Raw genomic sequence first — 11,635 nt, 5'->3', positions numbered from 1 at the left:
GGTAGCTCGAGGAGGACACACGCGTTTACAATTGTGAAACTAGTTCTATTGGTGTCGGTGTTTTCCACAAATGAAAATAGATTTCAAATAAAATAACAAGGGAAATGAAAATAAATACCACCACAAAAAAAACGTCATTCTTCAAAATGGTTATATTTTTGTATCTTAAGATTATTTTTGGTTTACTTGCATTTAAAAACACCGCGGCACAAGAAGAAAATAATGTAACATCACACGCAACTCGAAGTATATATCATACCTCTCTGTCTAGTTGTGCTTAGCTTCAGAAACTGAACTGCGCTCAGTCACACAACACAGGACAGTCCGACTCTGAAACACATAGCTTTAATCTTTAGTGATTTGTGCTTTTGATTTTTTTTTTTTAATGGAAACTTTTTTAAGTGTAATAAATTATTGTTTAAATCGGACACAGATATATATAAATTATGTGGTGTCATTTCAGAGAAAACATAGGCAATTTCCGGTAAACACTGGCCCTTGTTATGTATCCTGTTTACTACAATAACTTAATATATCCTACGACAAAACCAGCTCTTTTTAAAACTTTATGATGACACGTATTACTGGTTAGTGGGCACAGCTCAGTTAAGTCAACTGTTACATAGCAACACTATTCTCCTTTTTCATATCAATTTTAGATGTTAAAAAAATAGCTCAACCTTTTTTTTAAAATAGATAATTAGCTTGTTTAAGCACAAATCTGCAGTGTAATGCCATTCAGCATTATCTAACACCTCCATTCAAGCTGACGTGCAGGAACTTATTCAGATTTAGCTGGCATTTACAGATACTATAATGATTTACCTCTATCAAAACGCAGCTTTTAATCAGTCTATTTAATTAATGATCTTTTTCACTAAAGGGTATATTTGAGGCACGTTAAAGTGAACCTGCCATGTAATCATTTCACAATTTCAAGTTGAATTTCTTATTATTTTGATTATATATATATACTAACATTTTATTTGCAGTAAAATGTTAGTAAAATTAGTACAGAACAGCAAAACTAAGCGTATTTGATTAATAATTACTCCATGATGTTTTCAGTAAATTCTATATGTAAAAAAAGGTAACCACACAGTGCAACAAATAAGGATATTGAAATGTAGGCATGTCCTAGAATATATTGTAGCGTTTCGCAGGAAGTAGAAAGGAAGGAGACAACATGCTTGATTCAAGTTCAATTGCTTTAATTACTCAGAGACCACTGCTCTGTCTGCTTCACTGCAATCCTGGAACAGTAACCAGCTTTTAGAACACTTTTTGGAACCAGCATGGTTCGATTGCCCAACTGGGCTGGGCAGCGGAAGACACAAAGTCCTTATAGCGAGTAGGAGGCCGGCGGTGTTGTGGCTCCCGCTTCTCGCCTTGGGGAGAGTCCCTTGCAGGTACCGAACTGGCCGAACTGGTACCGATCCTGCAGGCGTTGGGCGTACTCCATCCCTGGCGACTCCTTTACCCCTGGGGGTTGTCCATAGGGGATTGCAGCTGGTGTCCGCAGTTCCCGTCCCATCATTAGCAGAGCAGGGGTGCAGTGCGTCGACTCCTGTACTGCGGTGTGGCAAGTGAGCAGGATGAGCGGCAGGTGCTGATCCCAGTCCCGCTGGTGTTCACTGGTGGCAATGGCCAGTTGGGTGCCGAGCTTGCATTTGAAACGCTCAATCAACCCATCGCTTTGTGGGTGAAGGGGGTGGTGTGGGTCTTACTGATCCCCTGTCGCTTGCAGACATCGCTGAAGACCCTGCTTTCAATGTTGTGGCCCTGGTCAGAGTGGAGCTCTTGTGGGACCCCAAACTGGGAGAAGAACTCACCGATGAGTGTGTCCGCTACCGTCTGTGCCTCCTGGTTTGGCAGCACATAGGCTTCTGGCCACCACTGCCAAAACGAACCAGTTTCCGCTGTCTGAGGTGGGAAAGGGGCCCAGCACATTAATGGCCACCCTCTCCATTGGTTCACCAACCTGGTACTGTTGCAGAGGGGCATGTGACTGCTCGCTGGGACCTTTCTTGGCAGTGCAGTCGTCGCACTGCCGGCAGTAAGTTCCCACGTCGCGGCGGCAGCGTCTCCAGTAGTACTGGTCGCGGAGGCGTGCCAGTGTCTTATTGATGCCGAAGTGCCCCACTCCGGGCACGCCGTGGTTAGCTTGGAGCACAGTGCGCAGGAGTGATGCGGGCACCACCAGTTGTAGGTGAGCTTCCCCAGTGGCAGGAACTTGCCATCGGTGGTGCAGAACACCTTACCGCTCCTTTGCCTCTTACCTTTCACAGTAGCAGCACACCACCTCACTGCATGGTGACCTGGACAGGGCGTCAGCATTGCCGTGCTTCACCCCTGGTCGGTGTCGGATGTTTAGCTCATATGTCTAGAGCGTCTTCAGCCAGCGGGCTACTTGTCCTTCGGGTTCCTTGAAGCGCAGCAACCACTGCAGTGCGGCGTGGTTGGTGCGGAGCACAAACAGGCGTCCGCAGAGGTTGGGGCGATAGTGTTTCACAGCCTTCACTACCGCCAGTAGCTCCCTCTGGGTCACACAGTAGTTGCGCTCCACTTTACTGAGGGCACAGGTGTAGTACGTAACGTCCAGGGTGAAGTGGGCTGTCACAGAGGGGGCGGCGAGTACAGGGGCGCTGGTCAGAGCGTGTTGCAGCTGGGTAAAGGCATCCTCCTGTTCAGCGGCCCACTCGAAGTATCGGTCTTTGTCCAGGAGGCGGTGCAGCGGGGTTAGCGATGGTTGCGAATCCTCTTACAAACCTCCTGTAGTAGGACGCAAATCCCAGGAAACTGCAGAGCTGCCGTGTGTTGGCTGGGGTGGTATCAGTATAGAATTTGCCTTGAAGCTTCACTACAGTGGCCCTGTTGTCTGGTGTGTTTGGTCACTGTGTTCCCTGCTCAGATCTGAGAACTATGTATAGTTTTACAAGTCTGCACCCTTGACTTTTGTATTTATTTATTTTTTTCAATGCCATTGCTTGTTCTCTGGCTTAGAAAAAATTGCAGATGCCGAAATGGTTGCATTGAACTACATAACTGTATTTAAGAATTTGTCCATTGCCTTTAGCAACAGCAAATGAGTGTGATCCTTTGTGTCAGGGCTTCTTTGCGGGACGTTCCAAGAAGCCATTCCATCCTTACTTTATTGTAAAGGGCCTGTGAGTGGCTCACTGCCATTCTGCTGATTGCAACATGTTCCCCTGCTTGCCGCTTTGCCAGCCGCTTGAACTGGTTGCGTAAGTTGCAATCGAACTATGCTAGATACTGGGTGCAACTTTTTATGTAAAGAGACATAAGCAAAGTTTTCAAATGAAATTAATAAAGAGCTAAAAACAACAACACATCCTCACCTCTTCTTGGCTTTAGCCTGAGACGACACTGGGTATTGTAGCAACTAGAACTTGTTACTAAGGAAACCGTATCCAAGGGCAACAGTTGCTAAACAAATCAATCAAGCAGCCATTTGCACCAGAGTTCTCCAAACTCAAGTTGGATTTCGATTTTATAATTTCATTTTTTATATTTAGTCATAATGGCAGATATGCTTCCTGCCGAAAGCATTTATAATCTTATACCCCGAGAGGAGGTTAAAGTTACCAAACAGCCGAGGTGAGTTATTAAACAATTAATAACGTTTGAATTATCCCCTTTTTTTTTTCAAATGTGATTTTATCATCATTTGTATTGTACTGCATATATTTACATTATCGACGCTGGCTTCTTGTTTTGCCTATCGTTGGTTAACTAAATGAATTCAGGAAAAATATATTTTTTAACTTTTTATTTATTTATTTATTTATTTATTTATTTATTTATTTATGTATTTATTATTTTAGAAACGACTTAATTTTTATGCCAGAGATTGAAGGTTACTGTGTTTGCTGAAGGTTACTGCGAGATTTTTCTCTTTCTTTCTTTCCTTTATAATCCTATTATTGACGCAGAAACAAACGTTGCCGTATTTTATATCCATTATTGAGTTGCATCGTGTATAATTCATTTTAAATAATATAGCGTGTTACTCATCTCAGTATGTATTAAAGAACACAGTCCTCTCACGCAAAGTCTTTTGTTTGGTTTTTTGTGCCCTGTGCTGCAATAATGTATTAATGACGTAATGTAAATAATTGTATGCAATAGTAGCCTATTTACACCAGACATCTGATTATTCTCGTAACTATCAAGTTTGCAAAATACAGTTAGAACTTGGTTGTAAATCTTATTTCTTTTCTATTCCTTAAAAACGTCCACACCACACTGGATCTTAAAGTCCCTTGTGAATTACATCACATCTAATGGGCACGATTTCATCTCTCCTCTGATTTCCATCACCACTCAAGTGATCATTGTTGTTGGTGGAAAAAAAACAGAACTGACATCATTGCCTAGACAATGAGATGACAGAAGCCTGAGAAGTGTCTGTATGCTCAGGTGGCTGACAGACACTGAAATATAAGAGGCGATTTGTATACTCTTGGGCTTTCATTAGAAACACAGCCCTTGACAGACAAATGCAAATCTTATATTGTAATGTGACCTAGACTGCGTAACTGTATCTAATTTACACTTACCAGCTGAAAATACAACCTTTGTGTGAGTTGGTTGTGAAGAAGTGTCAGTTTTGTTTTAAAAATGTTTTAATTAGAGGTCTTCACATCTGGTTTATGTTAAATGGGCCTGTGTAATGTATCTGAAACAAAAACACATTGGAAATGTGAAAAAACACCAAGTTATCAAAAGTGCCCAGCCATTTAAAGTGGAGATATCAAAAACAAGAGCCAAGTTTCAAGAAACCATTGGGGCGTTTTGCTCATATTTACAACGTGCCCAAAAGAATTACAAACAAGTATACAAGAACTACACAAGGCTAGCATCAAAGTGGGTTTGAAAATGAACCTGAAGAAGACAAGTCACGTTCAATAAATATACCACTCCACAGGCAATTGAAGTCAATTGGATCAAGCTTGAAGAAGCAAATAACTACATATACTAAGGACAGTTAGTTTCGGTAACGGAGAACCAAATGTGCAAAATCAACAGAAGAGCAAAAATGGGCTGGAGTGCCTTTGGAAGATTAAGCATGGTTCTGAAAGGGAAACTACCCTTATTCTTCAAGAGGAAAGTCTTCAACCAGTGCATGCTGCCAGTGCTAAACCTGGACCCTCAATGCAAAAATGACTGAAAAATTACAAACGACTCAACGGAGTATGGAAAGATGCATGCTGGGACGTTTTCATGTTTAGGAAGTAGTACTCCGGGAGATGGTGTTGAATTCTCAAAATGTTTGTTTTATTTGAAATACAGAGAATTCCTGTCAGAGGCCGGAATTCATGACACCAAAATAATAACCCTACATTTTAGTCTTGGCACTTTCACTGCGTATTCTGTCCGGTCACGGCTCACACGCTCGCTCAGTCGCACTCACAGTTTCTCATTCAAGTTCAGCACTGGACTGTCTCCAGTCCCCAGGCTCATGCACCCCCTTATATAACTTCCCGTCGTTTCCCACTGCTGTCCTGCTCATCAACCAGTCACATGCATGCTGTGCAACCCCCGAAAACACACATTCTCCCCACTTATTCACTCACTCCCCCTTTCCATGCTAAGTAACGGCATGACCCGTTCCCCTTACAATATATGTAACATAAAAGACATACGAGACAAACTGAACAGACAACAAGTCCTACAACAAAGCAATTGTCCAGGTCGTTACAATAGATTTTTTAATTTGAAAGTAAAAATATATGAAAGCGGGGGCTCCCGAATGGCGCATCCAGTAAAAGCTCTCGCGTAGAGTACAGGATGCACCCTATAGTCTGGACGTTGTCGGTTCAAGTCCAGGCTATTCCTTTGCCGACCGAGGACAGGAGCTCCCAGGGGGCGGCACACAGTTGGCCGAGCGTCCCCCGGGGGGAGGGAGGATTAGGTCGGCAAGGGTGTCCTCAGCTCACCGCACACCAGTGACCCCTGTGGTCTTGCCGGGCGCCTGCAGGCTTGCCTGTAAGCTGCCCAGGGCTGCGTTGTCCTCCGACACTGTAGCTCTGGGTGGCTGCATGGTGAGTATGCAGTGTGCAAAAAAAGCGGGCGGCTAACGGCACACACTTCGGAGGACAGCACAGGGGTGGTAGTGGTGAGCCGAGCCTAAAAAGTAATTGGACACTGTTAAATTGGGGAGAAAACAACAAAAAACGAATTGGCAACTACTAAATTTAAAATATAAATAAATAAATAAATAAATATGAAAGCATGACGACCTTTATGTACAAAAATCTTCACTAATATACAATTGAACAAGAACTGTTGAGTTTTTATTTTCATTTCATACAGTGTAAATGGCAGTGTTTATATCTGATAGTGAAAAATAAATAAATAAATATCAAGAGAGATAAAGAAAGAAATGTGTATGTATTGATTTATGTATTCATTTATATCAATATTTATTAATGTTTTACTTTTACCAAATTTATAGGCTATCCTTCAGCACACAGCTAATTCTTGGAAATTAACCAGTAACGCAAGAGGAACCGTACTTCCTTTTGCCACTAGGGACCACAATGAGCATTACACTGACAGGAAACCAAAATTTCAAGATCACGATCAGAAGCTCAGAATGATGATGATGATGATGATAATGAATATGACTCAATCGAAAAATCTCCAAAATAAGTCCAGAGAATTCTCAGATGGCTGACTTCATCTTTCAAAATAGTGCTTATTTTCTCAACTAATCGTGTAGCACTGACAGTATAACTCGCTTGCAAACTGAAGGTTATAGTTTCATCAAATCCAGCGCATGCCAGACCTTTTTTATATTTATATTATATTTAAAAAAAGATATTTTTTGCAGGTAAATGTTCAATTTTACAACATAAATAAATCATTTAATATAAATGATATAGACATCACAATAAGTGCATTCCCTAGTATATTTCCATGTTGACAAAACAGGTTAATTGTCATTAAACTTTGATGTCCTGTAATATACATATGCATGGATAAAAGTACCTGGGGTCTGCAGAAGTTTGCAAAAAACGGGAGAAAAAGAAGGAGAAGAACATTTTTACCTTACTTTGGCGACTTATTTCTCTTACTGTATGACAGGTATTTACTTTTTTTCTACATTTCACCTAAGAGTGCTGGGAACTACAAATTTAAAAGTGAAATGGTGCTTTTCCCCCAATACCCTGAAAGCTATCATTGCTGTACTGAAAAATACACATAAACTATCCTTGCTGTATAGAGTCTCTGGCAGTAACTCTCGCTGATAACTTGGTGTGAGGAACTACCGTTCCTCTCAATAGTTGTGTTTAGACTGGCAAGCAAAGTCACCTATAAAACAGAAAAATAGCTATCATTTTCTGATTTTAAAAGTGGTATTACATACAGTAATATTTGGTTTTGTATATTACAGACACACATCAAAGTTTCGGGAAACTGTCAAAGAAGAAACCCAAAGGCACAAAGCGCCAAACAAAACCATGGGACCAGTTAAAGTAGATGTTCCTTCTCCAGAAAAGTTTTTGCAGAAACACTCAAAGGAACCAAAACTTGCTGACAGTAAGCCACTGCTAAAGAAATGACAGTAAACAAGTTTGTGTATTAATGTAAGCTAGAGTGCTTAGCCGGGAGCTCTAATTCCTGTAAAAGGAATATCTGAATTTTCTGACCCCTGAATGTAAAAAGCATTTTGTAAACAAAACAAAAATAATAAATGGATCAATATTTCTGTCCACTGAAACACAGAAACAGTTAATCAGACATTAGTATCTTACCATAGAACCACATACAATTTAAACAGGTGTTTTTTGGTATTAGAGTAAATTAAAAACTGTTTTTCAGCATTCCAACAAATTCAGTTCAGGGCAAAAAAAACCTCAGAATTACTGGCATTTGTTAAATGATATATTTAAACCAATTATCCTGAGTTTAGCTGTTTAAAAATACTGACAAAACTGTACAGAAATTAAGGGCAGGGGGATAATCCTATGGAAAGCAGGTGCTGTGCTGTTAACCATAAAGCAGTGGTCTTCAAAGCTGTGCCCATGGACAAAGTTGTGCTTGTGAGACTGGAGTGCCCACAATGCCAACTGGCATACTCTGGATGACTGCAATACTGAAGCAGTAGTAGAGGAACTAAAGGCACTACCACCTACTACTCCTTGCTCTCAATCTCTGCTTTATTCCATTTGATAAATATGTATTTTAATGTATTTTAATTTTATATTTTGAAATAAGTAGTTTGATAAATGCCAAGACCTTATAAATTCTCTTGACTTTATGAGAAATATGCAGAAGAACCCATGATCAATAATTCTTGAGGACCACTGATGTAGAGTAATCCCTCATATATGAGAGATCAGCATATGTCTCTCGAATAGTAATTATTTTTTGTTCTTTACAGCTACTGAAGGTGGACTACTTGGTAAATATATATTTACAATACTAAAGCTCATTTTGTTAGTTAATATAGTTATTTAAAGATACATAAGACAAAAAGAAAAGAAAGAATTTGGCAACAGGTTAGTATATTTAGTTATTTTGGCAGTATTGCTTATGAGCTGCTTCTGAAAAAAATATCGAAGACCAGAATGAACACATTCCAAGCTATGCGGCTCATCATTGATTGCGCTGGCTTAAACACAAATCTGTATTCGAGGCTTTTAAAAGAAGTACTGAATCTCTTGGAAAACAAGATGATTGTATTGATTTTACAGAGAAACCATTAAAAAAGCTGTGTGATGATCAGAAGAAACCTCGAGTACCACTCAGAACCGATCACCCAGTCATGGGGATTCAGACCAAGAAGAACTTCATCAAAACCAACGCCGTTGAAACTATTATGTCAGTGCCAAAGAAGCCCCAACCAAACTATGTGGACACAAGAAGAGGAGACAAGCAACTTCTTGACACTTCAGGGCTTGTTCCAAAATTCACAAATAAAAAGGTATGGCAATGCAATAATTATCATGATGTTGATTGACAACTCCAGAGAACAAGAAATGTACTGTATATCTTTCGATAATTCAGATTTGACTTTCCCCTCTTGTATAAACATTGTAGTGATCTTTAAAATAACAGCACAATTACAATATTCATCCAGAAGATGGTGCTATAGAAGTAAAAACAGAAATCCACATTTTGTGAACTCAAAACGCCTTAACATCTTAAAGGTAAAGCTGCTTAAGCCATATTATGCAACATTTCTAGTTACAAGTAACAACAGCATAGTTCTCCAGCCTTTCATACAATTCACCTCTCGATGTCTGGGTTTGAATCTGACACAGGTCGTCCAAACGAAAAGAGTCAGGGTTTAGCCATAAAACATGCATCCACAAATAGAGGACCCTTATAATTGCTCAGTTCATGAATGGTTAAAATAAAATTAAGATGATAGCCACATGCAATCTGACACATCAGTAGGAGGCTAGGAGTGTATGATAACAGTTTGGTGGCAATTGGTGCAAAGTCAAGGTAGTTCTGGTTTTCACCATGTAGATGGACAGTCACACATCACCAGTGCATAAGGGTTCCTATTTTTTTTTAATGAGAACTCTAAATAAAAACCTTAAACAAGACACCCAGATTTGGCACTATTAGCCGACTGGACTGAATTTGCAGGGGATGTTCACTTACTAGAATGCAGGAGAGAGATTTCTGGTCATCTGTAGAGAGGATAATCTCAGCGTTTTAGTTAACTCGCTTTGCCAAAATGTTTTTTTTTTGCCATTTACTTACTTCAATGATTAACATCTGTATATTTAATCAAGCTATTAATGTACTCTATTTGATGTGAAAAGGACAGAGTGACAATGTGATAATAAAAAGGTCTAGTAATAATAAACAAGCCATGTTAGCACTGCTTTTCTTCACTTATATCTTTATACAAGAAAGGGAGCAAATCTCTTTCCTCAGGAGGTAACATAGTCTCTGCCACCTTTACAGTATAATTTTAGAATGTAAGCAATTTTGTCACTGTGGGAGGCTCTTGTTCTTTCTAATGGGGGCCAGCTAACAGGTCTGCCATACAAGCAACCCTTGTAACTTCATTGAGGTCCTGAAAATCAAATGTGAAAATTTGCTCTTTTGTCATTTACTGTGCCTTGCAAAATATTGAGATTGAATCCCTTGAATAATATTTGCTTTAATGCATGCCCCCTGCAGGACTATGGACAGACTCCTGAATATCTGATAAAGCGAAACGAAGAGGTGCAGAGGGCCCAGGAAGAGTATGATGCTTATATAAAGGAGCGGATTCGACAAGGATCAATGAAGCAGCTCTCTGATGAAGAAAGGGATGCAGTTCTCCAGGTAAGCTAATAATAGCATCTCATAGCCCTTATCAAAGTTACCATCTGTTATCTGTGCTTTAGGATGCATTCACTGTGCTTTATTACACTTTGCTATGCTTTTACTGTGAAAAGCTCCGTGTGTGTGTGTGTGTGTGTGCGTGCGTGCATGCATGTCTGTGTGTGTGCACGTGTGTGCGTGTGCGTGAGTGTGTGTGTGTGTTTGTGTGTGCGTGCATGTTTGAAAGCAGCAGAATCATTTTTTTTCTATTTAGAACAGCTTGTATGTTTTTGTTTTTTTTTCAGAATAAAAACATACAGTACCAGTATTGATATTTTCATATAATCTTGGATCTTGGAAAGGTCTTGGAGGGGGGGGGGGGGGGGGGGGGTCTAAATATTGGCCATGATAATATAAGCAGTATGTTATTTGTATGTGATATGTAGGTTGTCATTATCACATTTAATATGAGCCTAAAAATTAAGAAAATGTGAAGGAGTAGGAATGTGTGAGCAGCACATCCACAGGACCTTGCCCCCTCCCACAGGACCTTGCCTCCTCCCTCAGGACCTTGCCTTCTCCCACAGGACCTTGCCTTCTCCCACAGGACCTTGCCTTCTCCCACAGGACCTTGCCTTCTCCCACAGGACCTTGCCTTCTCCCACAGGACCTTGCCCCCTAACACATGCTCTGTCACTGGGAAATGAATCAAGAAGTAACTTGCAAGGCTCCAAATTTGAGTCAAATGGGCGTCACACGCTTAAAGAAGTCTGTTTAAAACAATACAGTTATTAGCATTCTCGTTGTCAATCAGTGCATTGATTTTTAAAAAATACAGTACAATAATTATTATTGCAGGATCGTATCTTAATACAGTTGCCAAAATCTCGAATTTTTTTTATGATGAAAATAAGATGTGACTAATGCATGTTTTCTGTATTGATGTCAGGGTCTAAAGAAGAACTGGGGGGAGCTCCATCACCAATACCAGGGCATCTCTGTAGTCACTGACACAACACCAAAGAAGTACCGCAAGGAAAGACTGGAGACAGAGATGAAACAGCTGGAGAAAGACATTGATATGATTGAGAGACACAAAACGATCTACATTGCAAATAGATGACTTTCCACAGGGTTCTGTGTTAAATAAGTGTAATCTTGTGTAATAATAAATCATACAATCCAAAGTAAATACATTTTCTTTTAAATAAATGATATCACCTATTGTTACAGTCAAGTATATTTTACAAATGAGCTGTGGTTCATACTGGTTTTTACATAGATACTGCAAGTGGGAACCAGATGAACCATTATTGTATTCTCTTTATCTAACATAGCC

General features: G+C 40.0%; 1 protein-coding gene across 1 annotated transcript; it reads left to right on the top strand.

Moving 5' to 3' along the window:
• The first annotated feature begins 3,437 nt into the window (after positions 1-3,437).
• On the top strand, positions 3,438-11,521 carry LOC117400150 (enkurin-like). The gene is made up of 6 exons (XM_033999610.3): positions 3,438-3,618; positions 7,421-7,566; positions 8,411-8,431; positions 8,724-8,953; positions 10,171-10,317; positions 11,246-11,521. The coding sequence occupies exons 1-6, from the start codon at positions 3,542-3,544 to the stop codon at positions 11,417-11,419; spliced, it is 795 nt and encodes a 264-aa protein (XP_033855501.1). The 5' UTR covers positions 3,438-3,541; the 3' UTR covers positions 11,420-11,521.
• The last annotated feature ends 114 nt before the right edge of the window (positions 11,522-11,635 follow it).

Source organism: Acipenser ruthenus, chromosome 4 (assembly GCF_902713425.1).
Source record: "Acipenser ruthenus chromosome 4, fAciRut3.2 maternal haplotype, whole genome shotgun sequence".
NCBI classification, from domain to species: domain Eukaryota; kingdom Metazoa; phylum Chordata; class Actinopteri; order Acipenseriformes; family Acipenseridae; genus Acipenser; species Acipenser ruthenus.
This window is presented reverse-complemented; position numbering and strand designations above follow the sequence as displayed.